At 39.5% G+C, this 17,267-nt stretch overlaps 2 protein-coding genes across 5 annotated transcripts; both read left to right on the forward strand.

Moving 5' to 3' along the window:
* The first annotated feature begins 2,247 nt into the window (after nucleotides 1-2,247).
* On the forward strand, nucleotides 2,248-11,820 carry lrrc3ca (leucine rich repeat containing 3Ca). The gene is made up of 2 exons (XM_020651414.3): nucleotides 2,248-2,739; nucleotides 6,040-11,820. Exon 2 carries the CDS (start codon nucleotides 6,123-6,125, stop codon nucleotides 6,915-6,917), a length of 795 nt encoding a protein of 264 aa, XP_020507070.2. The 5' UTR covers nucleotides 2,248-2,739; nucleotides 6,040-6,122; the 3' UTR covers nucleotides 6,918-11,820.
* A 186-nt stretch (nucleotides 11,821-12,006) lies between these two features.
* On the forward strand, nucleotides 12,007-16,958 carry csf3a (colony stimulating factor 3 (granulocyte) a). Of its 4 annotated transcripts, none has more exons than XM_029280684.2 (5): nucleotides 12,007-12,331; nucleotides 14,636-14,799; nucleotides 15,803-15,910; nucleotides 15,999-16,145; nucleotides 16,231-16,958. In XM_029280684.2, the coding sequence occupies exons 2-5, from the start codon at nucleotides 14,656-14,658 to the stop codon at nucleotides 16,405-16,407; spliced, it is 576 nt and encodes a 191-aa protein (XP_029136517.1). In that variant the 5' UTR covers nucleotides 12,007-12,331; nucleotides 14,636-14,655; the 3' UTR covers nucleotides 16,408-16,958. The 4 variants fall into 4 exon arrangements, with proteins under 4 accessions (XP_029136517.1, XP_029136516.1, XP_029136514.2 ...); XM_029280683.2 differs by having other exon boundaries at nucleotides 12,008-12,248; XM_029280681.2 differs by lacking the exon at nucleotides 12,007-12,331 and adding an exon at nucleotides 12,379-14,121.
* The last annotated feature ends 309 nt before the right edge of the window (nucleotides 16,959-17,267 follow it).

Genomic DNA, 17,267 nt, shown 5'->3' on the forward strand with positions numbered 1-17,267 from the left:
ACGTTAGCTAGAAATTTGTCTTTCCTGTATTTTCAAACACTATTAAAATGAATGTTAGCTAGAAAGTAGTTAAACACTAATGTAAGCTGCAGTCTATAGGCTAGCTAATATATGGAATATAGTGTTGACAGCTAATGTAGCCCAATGTCCCTCTGGCTTTCCCTATGATGTCTCATAGAAGCAGAATCACTAGAGAAGCAGTGAATTATGACTGTTTGATAGATTTCATAAACCTGCCGTGTTTGAGCTTCCCACCCTGAGCACAAAGATTTGCAGCACGCAATTGTCTCTTTAAAGATATTTAACACCACTGTTGAAAAGATGTTAAAGACCTTCGCTTAAAAGAAAAAACATTGATGCCACTGAAATCAACATTTTCGCCACCCTTTCATTGCTGTAAAGATGAAATCATCAAAATGATCGCAGACAAAAACACAATTAAAAAAAAAACTTTTGTAGGGTTGAAAATGATTGAAAGGTCTTGGACCAACACAATTTCAACCTTTCTTAATCTAAATTTCAATGTTGGTTGTTAGGGTAAAGTAAAATGGCCGCTGTGTGAATATTGTGAATGGGGGTTGCAGCTATAACGTTTACAGGTGTCATGGTAACAGAGAGGACACCTTAGCATGCTTTGACACACTTTCTGCTGTAAAGAAAATATAAGGAGGGAAAAGCAACTTAGATCCACTTGAAAGCATAGTCTATCAGAACTAATGCTTGGTTGATAACGCATATGAACCCATCTAGCTGCCAGCCACAGCGGAGCATTCAAAGTAATCTGATAAAGCCATGTAAAAACTGACTGCCAGTGCACTCTCCTCTGTCGATGAGAACAGTAATCCTATTTTCCCCTGTCTCCCTGTCATACGCTATTTCACCTATCTGATCGTCTTCTAATTGACAAGAGCAGCCATGTAACCTCAGGGTTGTAAAAGGAGTGAATGTAGAGCAACAGTTACACGAGCCTCCCATGGGCATTGAGTTACACAGATAGTCCTACAAAATGTTAGTTTTATCAAGCAATCAATCAACCTACCCTATCTTAGCAAATTGAGACAAATGCTGCATAAAAACAGTAAAGGTTGTGTTGTGGGTTTGACTTCTATATGATTTTGTTTCCATTCCACAAAGTATATGGAAAATCTAAGAAAATACATATATGGTGTGCAAATATATTTACTTTATTTTCAGAAAAAGCTATTTGCTGGAAACATCTTTATGACAAAGACCAGAGAGGCCATTAAAAAAAAAACTCAAGCGTCTAACCAATCCACCTAAACTTAATCAGCAGTGTAACTATTTGGGAGGGAAAAAACAACTTTATAAAATGTAGCGGCCAAGTTACCCTTCCCCCAGCAAAAAATTAGCTCTTGAACCTAACACACATCTGTTTCCCAACCCAATTTCCATAAGAAATAACTTGATGGTTTCAAATGTGTTCAAGAATATTGACCATTTTGGCATGAATTCAACTCAAATATAAAATATATTAAAACGGAAATGACATTCTGTTTTTTGTGTTTGACTTTAATTGTACAAAAAATGGAATAAAATCAGAACACTTCAAGATATATTGCAAAGAGCTAAAGCTTGGGTCTTTGGGCTGCTGATGGTCTATAGGTCATGGGTCATTGCTCGCAGTACTCATCCAGACTTTTATGCAGTCTATATGCCCTCCTAAACTGAAACAAAATGACCAACAGTTTTCCTTTCATTACACAGAGACATATAACACTCTGATAGAGAGCCATAATAAAGCCCTCTTACTGGTCACATTAAAGAGTGTATGAAACAGCAGGAAGAAGGAAAGGCCTATAGCTGCAGTAAATCATTCACAGTCTGTTATTCCAGGGAACCAGTGAGGGAGTTTGGGTGAAGTGTCCCACTTTATTGATTTTAATTCCATTAATACCTTATGACCGACTTACTTGGCAGACTCTCTCAGGCCTGAGCCCACACATGCCTGTTTTCTTGTTGGATTTGACCAGTCTGTCTTATCAGCTGGCAGCAGGCAGGAAAAGGTGCAGGAGAAGGCCAGAGATCCATGTTAGACACAACAAGCTTAGATGAAGAATGATTAGTGAGGGCTGCCAACCAAACCCCCCGTATTAGTTCACTTATATTCGGTGTCTGAGAGAGAGAGAGAGAGAGAGAGAGAGAGAGAGAGACAGTGGGTGTGTATGTGAGGAAGGGAGGGGTACTGCTTACTTTCCTGGCACCTGATGCATCAAATTTACTCCACTCGCAGCAATCAGCAGATGCATATGAATGAATGTCATCAGTCACTGTATTAGGCTACATATGTGCTCAGGGTTTCCACTGGAAGTCCTATATCTGGACATTCAGGCTATGCGTAAAACGAGTGTGCGCTACGTCCCTGTCATTTTCAACTTTACATTTGTCTTTTATGTCACAGGCAGGATCAGTGTCAGCATGATGCCGCCATCAGAGACCGTCTTGCCCTCAGTTTTGTGGTTGCGTGGAAACTAAAAAAAGGCAGCAGTGAGCGCGCCCTGCCTGAACTGTGGGAGCATTTCCAGTGGCGCTTCGTGGTTGCCAGAGCGGCTCTCAGCACAAGTTTAACGAGCAGCAAAAACAAAGACCTGATGGACGCTGACCAGAACATTCACCAAGCCTGCTTGTGTGGATCTCTCTGATCTGATCTACTGGGCGGTTTCATTGTGAAGCACATGCTGGGAAACGCACGATGAAAAGGAGAGGGAAAGCAGCAAAAACGTGAGTGTTGCGCATGTTTGCTTTGTGTTTGTTGCATGCATTTACGCGTTGTTAAACCACGAAAGAGTGAATGTTTTCCGGTTTTAAGCTAGTTTTTTTTAAATATGATTGGACCTGGGAAGAAAAACTGGATGGTGCGGACTAAAACAGGATGGAAGACAAACTTAACGGGGTTATCAGTTTTCATGAGGAATCGCCTTGTCTCATTTTTCCTTGAGTTCATTTCAGATGCTTGTTGCGTATGAGCGTAATTTAAATTTAAGCAGAAACTGACACAACATGTGTGTTTCGATTAATATAAATTAAATGTATTGCATGAGTTTTGCTTTATCATTGAAGTTACCTTAAGAGTCTGATTATTGAAGTATAAACTCAACATAGGTGCAAACCTAGTACAATGAAAATGAGATCAAACCCTTAGTGATTAAGGATTATTCACATTTATTCCCATTACACTATTGAAAGTCATACTGTTACTGTGTTTTTGTGCATACTGCTTTAAGGGTCTTTTGGTACAACTGAAATCTGCCAAATGCTGTGTTGTGCACTAAGGAGCAAAAAATAAACCTTTCAAGTTACTGATGGAAATTGATTAATGAGATTGGCTGTGGATGGAGCTAAAAGCACTGAAATATAATTATAGTTGCATTTAAAATGCTGCTTTTGAAGTGAAGATGTCAGACGGTGTTTATTCCCCTGCTTCCCTTTCTGTCATCCACACCCCCCATTGATAAACCAGCAGCCTATTTGCCATTCATGCAATGCTTACAGCTGTGATCGGATGCCAGGAAGAGGTCAGATTCATGCATGAAAAAAAAAATGTCATCAAGTTTAACGATGTAATAAATTTTAAATGCCTATCATGTTTGGGTTTGGGTCCAAATGACTGCTCTCTGATTGGTTCTAGAGATGTGCCTATACAGCCCTGACAGCATGAATTTACGGGTGAGAGACTGACCTTTGTTTGCATGAGTGCTGTTTATTACAGAAATAGGCATTGACTGTAGGAACATTGACAAAGGCTTTAGCTGATTTAGAGACCAATTTTTTTTAGTATTATGTTGTGGAATGGGCTAAATTGAGTTGTTTGCGTGTAAACGATTCATGAAATCACAATTTTATTGGCAGTAGCATCTAAAAAAAAAGCATAATTTGAATTGAACACTGATAATGAAAATCATTTTTATATTGATGGGGCTCATTGCACTCTCTCTTGAGGGTTTATCTCACTCATCTTCATCAACTGTGTCTTACTAACATTTGCTCCTTTCCTCGATATCTCATTAGTGTCACGCACTGTTCTATCCGTTGTTATCGTAATGTTACCCCTCTCCTTAAACCCTCCTGATATCTTTCTTTCTCTCACAACCCTGTGCTCCTCATGTGTCCAATTACCCTCCTTGCCAAAATGCTTTCTCCTCCTCCTCCATTACCAGCCTTCTACCACGCTTCCCCCATTATCTCTCAGCAAAACACCATGGCTGGCATGACACGTGAAGGGGAAAGTATGGCCTTTACAAGACCATAATGTTACCCGTTTAGTTAGCCGTTTTACTTCCACCCCGCTGACATGTAGGGGTGGATGTTGCCTTGTCTAAAAAATGATATGTATATAATACTTCATGTGTTGCCCAGCTTCAATCTTCTCCAATGGTTCATAATTGGGGCTGCCTGACATGCAGCTCTTAAATGGGCGTAACACAATGAGTGTTATTAGCCGTGTCTCTTAGACAAATCATCTGTCCCCTTTACACACACATACACACCAACATTACCACAACACCCTGTCCTCCACCTCCCCATCGTCATGTGATACTTAGAGGTACTTAGAGATCGATTTCATTTTTTAATCTTGGTAAGTGGATCTTGCCCAGTCTCCAGCCATTTTGAAGAAAAGTCCGGCTGAAATCTGCAGTTCATTTTTGTTTCAAAGAAGACAGGCCTTCACATTGTCTAATAATGGTGCAGTTTATAGCATTAGCATTTATCCCAGACAAAAGGATTGGGTGGCCAACAACACTGACGCTACACTGACTTAAGGAGTTTTTCCTTAAGAGGATTAGTAACAGGAGAGGAGTTTGCCGTGATCAGCTATTAATGAAGTGTGTTAGGGAGGGTAGACCTGGTATTTTCAAAGACATACACACAAAAAAGAGTGAAATCTACAGGGCACACAGACAAGCCTTTACCTCTGTGTTACTTGCACTTTTGACTACACTACGCTAGTGCTTCTTTTGACTACAAGAAGCACTAGCAATTGGGAAGCTTAAAGAGGACATATTATCCCCCATTTTCCAGCTTTTCAAACAGTCCCCCTGTGGTCTTAATGAAACATCTGTGCTGTGCTTTGGTCAAAATATAACATGAATCAAGCACCAGAGGAGGTTTGTGACCCTGTATAAACCAGCTCTCTCAGAACGCTCAGTTTTGGTGTGTGTGTTTCTTTAAATGCAACAAGCCCCCCCTGAGTTTTCCTGGTAGACATCACTTCTCTGAAGAGAGAATAAAAATGGCAGACCTACCCAAAAATGTTGCTCTAGGCTGGGGGTGGAGTCCATGGGTGGAGATACCAGAGGAGGGGAGGGTTTTTTTTTTTTTTTTTTTTTCCAGAATCCCACTGTGACAGCAAATTTGAAACAGAGCATTTTACTCTGCGTTGTAAGACTTATGCAAACCACAAACAAATGACGGGATGGTATGTAGAGACTCAGGTTACCGAAATATTTTTAAAAACACTGTCAAAGTGGATTTTTCACAATTTGTACCCTTTAAGAGACATAAAGCAAGGGGAGTTTACAAAGCCTATAGCATAATGATACATATACACAACCCTGTGTAAAATCTAGTTTGTTCAGAACATTTCTTTCCTCACAGTGTCTCATGGCTATGTAAAAACTGGTCTCTGTGTGCTGAAATAGTCCTGCATCGCGGGGATGTCAATTATAAAAAGAGATACAGTGACACCAAAGGGTTTTGAGCTTGTTTATTGTGTTGGCATGAAGGGATTGTTTGATCCTTAGACTTTCCTGGAAATACATCAGAAGTGCAGTCGTTTCTGGCCAGCAACATGCTGAAATGAGCACACAGCATTCCTGCTGCCTCCTCACTGCAATTAGATGAGCTACTGTAACCCCCCCACCACCACCACCTCTGTGTTAAATAACACAATGTTCTCTGCAGAAAATTGTTTATCACTAATGTTAACATGAAAGAAAGTATTTTGTAAATGTGTTCTTTTCCTTTTTAAAGGTTAGTCCATCTACAGTCCTAAAGTTAAATTCTGTTGTTTTTATGTCATAGGCTCAACAGCTACTGGGGAGGTTGATGTGGACATCATCCCTTGTGCCCAGGTGGTCTGTCCTGGAGCATGCCAATATCCCACCATGCCCCTACTCTCAGACTGGCTCCTGCGCCACTCGGTGGTCATGTGTTTGCTGCTGCACAGCCTGGTGCTGATGACCTTTTGCTTCCACCACGCTGCCACCAGTTGTTCCAAGAGCTGCTACTGCTCTGAAAGCGACAGTGGCGGCAAGACTGTGCGCTGCAGCAACCTGCAGCTCACAGAGATCCCCATGGATATCCCCAATGACACACAACGTATCTACCTGGACTTCAACCTGTTCACTACAGTCCCAACCAATGCTTTTGCAGGGTTGCACCAGCTTGTTGAACTGGATCTATCACACAATGAGTTAAGCCAGTTACAGCCAGGAGCATTCAGAGGCCTGGGATCCTCACTGCAGTTCCTGGACCTTTCTTCTAACAAGCTGGTTTACTTTAACCCAGATGCTTTTGAAGGCCTGCGGGCTCGCGCCAACCTGACAAACAATCCGTGGCATTGTGACTGCAACTTGCAGATGGCGATGCCTCGTGTGGACTTGGAGCCTGCGTCCTTAACGGGCATTGTGTGCCAGACTTCAGATCCTGAAGAGATAGGAGTACAAGGACTTGCCTTTCTGCTGGCACCAGACATAGACCTCTGTGTGGTGATGAAGAGGACTACAGACGTGGCCATGCTGGTCATCATGTTCGGCTGGTTCTCCATGGTCATCTCCTATCTTGTCTACTATGTCAGGGCTAATCAGGAGGACGCTCGCAGACATCTTGAGTATCTTAAGTCATTGCCCAGCAGACAGGGCAAGTCTGAGGAATCCTCCACCATTAGTACTGTGGTATAGGGCTGATGGAGCTACACACTGATCTTACCAGCAGTACCCCAAACCAAACAGAACGGATCTACAACCTGCAACTACACAAGTTGTTATAAGTCTCAGATACTTTACAGTACAAGCTGTTGTCATGGAATCAAGGTGGGCAACAAGACATGAGCTGCACAAGAAACCAGGCTAATGCAACCTAGCCCAGATAAATAATTCATCATACAGTGGCCCATAACGAGTTTTGTAGGTTGAGATGCGCACAGAGGTAGTTAAAGCAGCAATGTTTTTTTGGTGAACTCCAAATATGGGATACAAATGGGATTTATCCAGTCATGCATGCACCTTGTTGCACCTTGCACAAACAGAGACAAGTAAGGATGCAACATCAGACAGTTATAGCAACTGGGAAAAACCCAGTAAGAATGACGAAACTCACCTTTCAACTGTTTTCCATTAGATACCAATATATTAAATTAAGTTTCCCAAGGAAGTTGTTCTTTTTGGGTGTTTCTCTTGTCTTAACTTAGACAATCACTCAAGAAAGTATTTAGAATCTGAATCACTCTTTAGCGATCGCATATTCAACTCACTGTTGCTGATGAATCAGTTTGCTGTGTGATGAAGGACACATCAGTTTTTTTGTGATGTTTGATAGAAGCTACTGTACAAGAGAGCCATACTGATGAGATCGGCCGTCCTCCAAGCTGCCCGTTTTTGTTAAGAGTGTTTGACAGGAAACTTATGCTAGCCCCAATACACGGTAGAATCTCTAAATGACCTATAGAGCACACAGTACCCTACACGCCACATATTTTGTTCTTAATTTGATATTTTCTTGACATATTTGTCCATTAAATCAATTTAAAGTTACAGTATATAAGAAAATGCATGGACGTGGGATATTGTGAGAGGAAACAAACCAAACTTACTGTCAACCCAGGGTGATAGAAGTTTTAAAGGAATCCTGTTTGTGAACTAATCGAAGCAAACGTAACTAAGACGTGTCTCCCAGGTACAAAAACACTGAATTACTCTTTAGTTTGATATACAAATATGTTAGCATGAATTGTTAGCCTCAAGCCAGTAACCCTGCCCTGTATGCAACATTGTCTGTCAAAAGGTTGAATTGAAATGCATGAAATCAAAAATAAGGGAGAGGGAGAAAGACTTACAAAACAGGGAAACTTATAGTCCTGTATGGGTTTTCCAAATATTATTTATGGGGCCATGACGTACTGATGCATTTCAGAGCTTTAAGGGATGGGGGATCTCCTATTTTACGAGACCATCGCAAAGAGGAAGAAGCACTTGTGTGTCTTCTGATGGAATTGTCAATACAAAACCGAGACCACAGGAAAGGAAATGTATCCTAGCGCTAGACATAATTTAATCCAAATCCGACTGTGCTCTGAGATCTGCTCTCGTCTTTTCTACAGAGCAAAGTGAGAAAAGCCCAATGCACCTTTGAGTAATCTAAATTGATTTTTTAAAACATGAGAAATGGTTTGTCAACAAGGATTTCCCTGTGTCAGACACACAAATGCCTCCGGAGCAGAGAAATACCACTAAAAGATTTATGTTGACCATAAAAAACACTTGAGAAGAGAGTCTTGGAATGCACCCATCATCTTATGTGACCCAGTTCTTGAGGAGAAATTAAAGGGGAATGCCACAGGGGATCAGCTGCCCCCTCCACTCCCTGGCCTAACCTCGCTCGGGTAAAAGCTATTTCCAAATGCCTTTCAGCAGCTGGGTCATGTTCAAGAGCGATCATAGTGGCAGCTAAAGTCAGTTCAACCTTTCCCAAAGGAAGCACTCAGCCTTTAAAGGGATAGTTTGACAACTTGATAAATGCACTCAATTGAGAATCAGCTGAGGTGATACAACTGTAACACTAAATATCATCAATTTAGCATAGCAATGAAACCAATAGAAAACAGCTAGCAAGAGTTATGTAGGTAACATAATCCACTTACCATGTCCCCTGAAGCTTTCTGTTAAACATTTAATGTTTGTTCAAATACAAAGAAAATAAACCACAATTACACATTTTCCTGAACTTGTTTACCAGATATCATGGCAACAAGTAGATCATCTAGACAGTTTGTGCTCCTAAAATGTAACATGTTAGTCATGTTTTAGCTAATAAGTAGAGTATGCTAGTATTCCCTTTGGCCAGTCAGATATACAGTATCACTGTTTCCAGTCTTAATGCTAGGCTAGGCTAAACTAGCTATTAATTAGCCTACAGACTGGAATTCACAAACATGTCAAACAATTTCCATACGTTTTCCAATACACTCCATCATTTCCTTTTAAATGCTCAGTTTCTTTTCCAAGAAATAAAATAAAAATATCTATCAAAATCAAGAAAGATTGTGGTCCCAAATTGTAAAATACCGGTAAAGTGGGTAATGATGTGCTAAAGGACTATGCTATATAGTTAAGCTAGGTTGTCTGGAGACATTTGCAATGTATTCATCTCTGGGATATTTCACAACAAATCACTGTTTCTTTGGGTTTTTTTAAAGCAGAAGAAGGAAATGTGTGCATTTTTTATATTTTTCTAAGCTATTTTCCTTGTGCTTATTGGCATATTGCGCTAGATTTGTTTTTTTGACATGCTTTGTTTTTGTTATCCCTACGTGCAGAACAGTTTTCATGCTCCATAGTTTCTATTGACAGGTTGAGTAGTTTTACAGAAAACAATTATATTGATCTTGACAGAGTTAATCTTAAAGAAACCCAGGTACAACCTCCCATGACGAGCAGGCGGTTCAACAGTACTGAAAAATAGATGGTAAGCCTCTCTCTCTGACATTTCCTGCTACGCACACACACACACACACACACACACACACACACACACACAAAGTGATAACAGGCTCTCACAGCGGCTTGGAAACCAGCCACTGTTAAGAGAAGCTTCCTACTAGAGTAGATAAATAAAAACTAGTAACAGGCATTTGTGGTGTGTTTTTCTTACAGCTACTGTATTTGAGTGCTCATATTCTATTGTCCACCTTTAAGTATGACAGATGTGTGTGCATGGCAGGAGTGAGGGTACCACCTCTAGTAATGTAACACCTCTCTCATCGAGCACACATAAATGTAGCTGAGGTTATTTTAAATTTCAGAACAGCTCAGCTTGCCCTGCTAGCTTGGACACGTTACACTGGTGTGAGCATTACAACTGTTGGGTAATGGGACACAAAGTGGGGGATAAGGTGACGCATCCAATCCCACAGAGCGCGGCCCTTTTTGGGGTTGGGTTGCAGGTGAAAATGTTTCCAGGCTCAGAGATCACATGGGGTCTCTCCCAGTGAAGGTCTGTGTGTGTCCGCACCTGATTTCCTCGCCAAAGTTGGTAAGTGACACCAAGGATGCTGCATACGAGTAGAGTGTCGAGTACATGCTTTTGGGTGAGTGTCAATATGTTCTTGTTGGTCTCCTGTATTGTGTCCTCCAGGGGGTGATCTGGGGGCAAAAGACAGACAGAGCTTTTGTAGGAGAAACCCACAATCTTCATTTTGTGTCACACTGCTCCCCCTGTTGTAGAAAGTGTGCAATTGTAAACTTACTGATTTTTTAAACAGATTACCATCAGTCAAACCAATATACTTTAAATACAAATGAACATAGGTATAAAAAAAAATGTGCTTAAGCCTGAAACACCAAAAACACATAAGCACAGCATTTGTAGTTGTATTGCATTGAGCCCTTTTGGACCACAGGGGCAAATTTTGCTTTATTTCTATTCAGGCCCTGGAACACCTGTTCCATCAACCAATACCAGAAACAGAATTAAATACAGCCTAACTTAGATTTGATGTAAGTTAGTTAGCAAATAAAAAACGATTAATATAAATATGTATAACTGATGCATAGCCTTTAAAACAGGGCTGCAAGAAAATCAGAAATAACATACCATTGGTTGTTTTATTGTGTTCTAGTTTAAGTGTAATCTAATAATATCTGCAGGGTTTTATTACAAAGTAAACAGCAATCACGAGACAAAGCCAATAAAATAAAACCCCTAGATTTTCTTTTGTGAAATCGAAAAAAAGAAATCGAAAAACATAACAAATTGTTCTTTATAAATGTCCTGTGTAAATTGGCTTGAAAAGACTAGACATGAGAGGAACACTGATTTATCAAACTCAGCCTATAATGGCATTTTGTGGATTTCAACTTGTGTCATCATCATCATCAGCTGGTTTGGTGTGTAATTGTTCCCTGAGCGATCCCTGCAACACATGTTCCTGTTTAAACCTCCTCCTTCTTCAGGTTTGATTACAGTTTCAACAGTTATCCTCCTGAATGGACTTTTACATCCCATCCAAAACACATTTTGTAATTTTTTTGTTCCATCATTTCCAAAGAAAGAGAACACCTCAGCCTTACTCTCACTCCCCTTTTACTCTGTGAAATCCAAGGAACACAACTGACAATTACGTCTATAAAATGAATCTAACAATGAAACCATTGAGGTACAAGTCATATCAACGTACGTAATCTAAAAGTTTCCAGATTTTTGGCATTCACTGTTCTATGTTTGATGTGAATGATGATGTTAATTATTGTCTTTTTTTTATGGCTGCAGCACAAGTGAAGAGCCCAAGACATTTTTTTCACTTTGGGAGACCAATAAAGTTAATCTTGAATCTTGATTTACCTGCTAGATCCTTGTAGATTAATATATGTTTTCTTTAAAAAGCAGGAAAAAAATGCTCATACTGATCCATTTTAATCATGTTTGTTCTCCTTACACCCAGGTTCTATAAGAAAATCATGTGAGGCCTGATTTTTTTAATTTGAACCCTTTGATCACATTGATTATCTCTGCAGAAAAGTATTTGAAATGCCTGTGAATATATAACTGCAAGTCTACAAACATATTAAATGTAATGGAAATCATTCACCCAGAGAACTGTCAGCTTGTTGCAAAAGTGCTTTTTGACAAGCAGACACGAGGATGACACTGCTGTGGATGAAAGTAAATATCAAAGTGCACAAGTCCTGTTCAAGGTTTTAAAAAGCAGGCCATGCTTGTGCAACCTGTCTCTGCCCAGGCAAAGGCCAGCCAGCACATTGTTCCACCCCTACAATCAAATAGTGTTTCCAACTGGGTCATAGAGAGAGCGGGGCCTCAGCGGTGAATAATGCCCCTCTTTCATGTGCAGGATTGATTGGAGATCAGACCAGTGTGGATTTCAGGGATCAGATTTGACGGCTTCACTTCACAGCCTATCAAGCATGGCCAGATGTAACACAGCTACACCGGCTGATCAAGAGGCCCTCGTGTCAGAGCATGAAGCAAAGCGATCTGCCACAATGGAGGCACAGGAGGTGATTACATAATTCCTACAGCAAAAGTACATGTCTGGAAGTTACAGGGGTTTTTTAAAGGAGGATTTAATAGACATCTTCAGGTGGGTTGACACACTGTGAAATATGCTACTTTTTTAGGTGATTGTAAAAAATAAAAGTTAGTGTAAATATTTAACTATGGTCTTATGCCTGTTAGTTTAGCTTAGCATAAGGTCTGGAAACAAAGGGGAAATAAATAGCCTGGCTCTGCTTTAATCTAAAAAAATGTATGCCTAGCAACATGACTAAAGCTCATTATTCTCTGTTATTTGCCTGAATACCTTAAAGCTACAACATTAGTTTAAGTTTGAATAAAGAAACAAAATACTTAACCAATCACTTAGCTTAAGGCTTCCTGGTTGACCTTATAAGACAGAGAGTCAAGGCATTTTTTCAGGACAAGATAATGTCCTGGCTGTAGTTAAATGTACAGGCATGGGGTGGTTCATCTGGTTTGTTCCATCCATACATAAAATATGCTTTTGTTTGATGGGGGTAATGTAAGGGTTTCTTTCTAAACTGGGTGCAGTGACAGTAAGAGTCCCAGTCAACAGTTATTTGTTTCTGTAAGACAAATATAATATAACATGTTATTGCTGAGCTTTAAGCTAACTTTTTGAAGATGGAGTCAGGCTAGCACTTTTGATGCTAACTACCTCCTATAGCGATATAGTTAGCTAGCCTATATTAGTGAATGGTATAAAAGTTGTAGCAATTTGATGGATTAATGAGTGGACATACTTTATGACACACTTTATTCCACCAGATGGCACTCATGCATCTGAAGACCAGTCCAATAAGATGCCCAATAATCTGAACATGTTTAAACATGTTTCTTTATAGCCAGGGCAATACAGTCAGGCATTTGTTAATTTTCACTACCATTTCAGTCATTTTATTACAAATATTTCTGTGTCATTCACAGAGGCGAGAGATGTCTTGAGATGAATTTCCCAGTCAATTAATGACGCAGCAAAAGCCACAAGAGATTGTCCACAGAAACACATGTCCTAAAATAGGCAGGATTACTACAGTTAATGAATGAAAACTTTCGACCAAAATTCCTAGATTTCAGAAAACATAGAGACTACACTCATTAATCACTTTCAATTTCCACTTTCCTCATCCTGCTCTGGGTTCCCCATAGATCTTTATATAGGAAAAGAACCCTTTTTTGTGTAACAAGTCATGCTCACACTCAAACTAAGCGTTGTTACGTCAAACTAGAAAATCACTAATGAAGGAATTTCAGTTTCCAAAATGAAACTCATGAATTATGTTACGCTGAAATACAATTGCCTTTGTGAAAATGGTTATATTTTTACTCTTACCCTTTGAATTTAGTTTTATTTTGGGGTATATTTTTCTTTCAATGTGATTCACTCTGATATATATTTTACTGTTTCAATATTCCCTATTTGTTTAACCCCTTTGTTCGATTTTATGTAATGTTTGGTCATATGTGGAAGATTTAGTTGGGGGAAATTATACAAAAAAAATGTAATGTCATCATTTTGTAAAAGAAAATAAAAATAAGAATGAACAGGAAAAATCACAACATGATTTACGGTAATGCTTAACTTGACAAGCTATTATCGCAAACAGGTTTATTCCACAGATCTGATACCTTTTTAAAAAAGTGACACTTCGATGTAAAAAGTGTGAATTTCATGGAAATGATGGTGTCAGTAAAAATGAGACTTCATTCAGATGAACCAATGACGGGGGAAACCCACAACAAGAGCCCACTATATATAAAGATGCCTTTAAGTGTTCTATAAATCATGGCGAGTTCTCACTTTAGGTCAATACTTGAAAGACATTCCATCAGAGGCCATGCACATCCTGATTGGTGAGTAGTGTTGAGGTAATGCTTGAGTTCTGCTTTCATTTCTGTTCTGAGACTCTGAAGGAGACTGGAGACACATTTAGGATTTGGTTCTTATCTGGGTTAACTAACTGGTATGTCGATAGCAAACTACATTTTTAAGCATTTGGACATTTTTTTAAGAATCCACATTATGTTTATTCTTAGTTGACATCTGATAAAACTGTCTTATTTGCTATTTTTAGTTACTTTTGACTGAGTTTCAGATTACTGTGACTATTCTGAACTCATGCAGCTTCTTAGCCCTGAGGGGTTGGGGGGGTGCATGCCCAATGCTGCAGCACTGAGGAGCTGCTGAGGAGAGAGCAGGGCTTTGTTCTGCCTGACACACACACACACACACACACACACACACACACACACACACACACACACACACACACACACACTCACACACAGAGAGTTCGTGGTGCTGGATGTATAAAGAGGATTGTTTTGATGCAAAGACGGTGACGCAGTGGTTTTTCTCTGCCTGCAGTTTTCGCCCTTCCCGTCTACATGGCCTCGCTGGCCCGCAGCGCACCTCTCCCGGAAGAGAGCACACTTGTTGCGAATCTGGAGGTCGTGCAGAGGAGCCGCAGCTTGATACAGAAGATCCTGCTCTTCATTCCCGAGGTGTACGAGTCATGCATTCACATAGAGGTGAGGCACATTCCTGGTGGGTCGCGTTTTGGCGCATTGTTTCAGAGCAGCTCTCTGCAGAGGATTCATGTGAGCAGGTCCGTTTATGAGCCCATAAAAGAGCTCTGCGTGACTGAGTCTGGTAGTCAAATGTGAGCATGTTACTGAGAGGCTGTTTAAGGTTTCCCTGGAGTAACATTTTAGCAATGCAACCACCACTGCGCATTCAACATGAGAAGTTCTATACAACACGTATATAATCTAAGTATACAACCTAAGTATAAAACCTATTTATAGTGATTATAACCGACTTTTAAAGGACAAATGTTTAAGCTGTAGCCTAATAGAGCTATAGAACTGAACCAGGCTTTGAACCTTGAATTAACCAGGCTTTAAACCTTGAATTAATCAGGCTTTAAACCTTGAATTAACCAGGCTTTTCAAGACGAATCGTCCTCTTTCTCAAATGAAGTATCTGTACTTCAATATTTTTATTTTCTGTTACTTTAGAGAAACATGAAATAGTCTGCTAATCAAAACTAGCATTAAGCTAATAGTGCAAAACATCAAAGGGCAACAATTAGGTTTATTATTGTAGGCTACAATGTCCCTTTAAAAATGAAACAAAATAAAAAATACTACATTACATTATTTTCACATTTAAAAGTTACTTCATTAAGTAAATTAAGTCAAACTAGCTCAACAACTATAAAAACATTGCCACTTACAAGTTCATTAATCTTAATTACAATTTAATAACATTAAATTTACAAGCTACATAGTAAGAAGCCTACTACTTTAACTTTTGTATCTTCAAGTTGGATAATAATACTTCAATGAAACTTGTAAATGAGAATAATTCCTTTAAAATGATTCAGAGTACTTCTTATGCCACTACTGTTTTTTTTTTCTCCAAGAAAGATGTATTTTCCAAAAAAGTCCCATAAGGACAAAACATATTGTCTTCCTGCTGCATGCCAGGCTGTTATCTTCCCATAACATCTCTGTATTCTCTCTTTCACAGACACTGAAGCTTAATTCCTCCGAAAATGCAAAGCTTGGGAGAATGGCAACGAAGATTGGCATCCTCTCTGCTCCTGTCCTCAAATCTCTGTCGGAAAACTTCACTTTGGTGAGCATTTCAAGGAATTATTCTGTTAACCAAGGGAATGTTGAGAAGCAGACACGATCTGAAATCTGACATTCTTTAAATTCATTAGGAGACTGGTTTGAAGCACATGCTTCAGGGTCTTCAGCTACACCGTGCCATGTTGAGCTCAGTCTCAGTCTCTCCTCACCTGGAAAACAAAGACAAAGTGATGCAGCTCCTGGATGACATCAGGGACCTGGCAATTCAGATCAACAAGGTAGAAAACGTCCAAATCTCTGTGTTTTCTTGACAATTGATTCCTTTAAGGGAACAGTTCTAATGTTGTTTGATGTGCCTTCCAGATGCTGAAGGCTGTGGTGTTGCCCTCACCGACCCCTGTGGCCCTGCGTCTATTAGGGAAGTACGATGTTCAGGTGGCAGCACACCTGACTTTGGAGCAGCTCCAGTCCTTCGGGCAGGACATGGTGCGCCTCCTCAGAACTCTGGACCCGAGCAGCGACGAGGAGATGGAGAGCTGACCCCATTAGGAGCCACAATCTGACTTCTTTTGGCTCATGTCAAAAATAGAACTTCACCTGCCATTATTCATTATGGCATTTATTTATTTATCTATCTATCTTAAATTAGTATTTATTTTTTAAATTTATTTATTGAATTATTTATTTAGGTAATGTATTTTTGACTACACTGCTTTTATAAACCTGCAAGTCCTCTTTTTGTTGACAGCTGAGGCAAATTGTTTTTATATAGGTCTTACTATAATTAGGTTGTGGCCCTAACACTTGACTTTTATTGTTTTACATGGCATTGCTTCATTTATTGAATTATAATATAGAAGCAGAAAAGATTTAGAGGCAGCTTAAATAAAGGACTTTTAGACTTCTTTAACCGTTAAAAGGGAGGGAAATAATGTATTTTTAAGGTTTATTTTAGGTCATTGGAGGCACATTGACTAATTATTTATCCGTTGAATGTAACTTGTTCTTGTTGTTTGAATTGTATTTTAAATGTCACTGTACCTGTTTGTTTGTTTTTTCTAAATCATGCAATAAAAAAATCTCTACTGATAGATGAAGTAATTGTCCTTTTTTGTCAATGACTGAACATAATGTCACATCAGGTACATGCTATCAATGATTCAAATCATTTCAAAATTCCAACAAGTTCATTCTAAAAAAAAAAGAAAAAAAAGAAAGTGCAACAAAAAGTGAAAAAGAGGCATTTGTGACTTTTTTCCCCCGGCCACTCTCCCACAGATTTCCTGTTGCAAAGCGGATGACAACGAGCTTTGGTCTGTCAGGGGACAGTCCACGGTCCCTTCTACGTTTTTTCACGTGGTAGTCGCTAGCATGTGATTTTTCTACTGAGTCATAGATTG

Source organism: Labrus bergylta, chromosome 21 (genome assembly GCF_963930695.1).
Source record: "Labrus bergylta chromosome 21, fLabBer1.1, whole genome shotgun sequence".
In the NCBI taxonomy this organism is placed as follows: domain Eukaryota; kingdom Metazoa; phylum Chordata; class Actinopteri; order Labriformes; family Labridae; genus Labrus; species Labrus bergylta.

What these genes read in the sequence shown, in the direction of transcription:
- lrrc3ca (XM_020651414.3), top strand. Translation starts at nt 6,123, where the DNA reads ATGCCCCTACTCTCAGACTGGCTCCTGCGCCACTCGGTGGTCATGTGT.
- csf3a (XM_029280681.2), top strand. An exon ending in AGTCATGCATTCACATAGAG is followed by an intron (nt 14,800 to 15,802) that starts GTGAGGCACATT and finishes TCTCTTTCACAG; the next exon opens with ACACTGAAGCTTAATTCCTC. An exon ending in TGGCAATTCAGATCAACAAG is followed by an intron (nt 16,146 to 16,230) that starts GTAGAAAACGTC and finishes TGTGCCTTCCAG; the next exon opens with ATGCTGAAGGCTGTGGTGTT.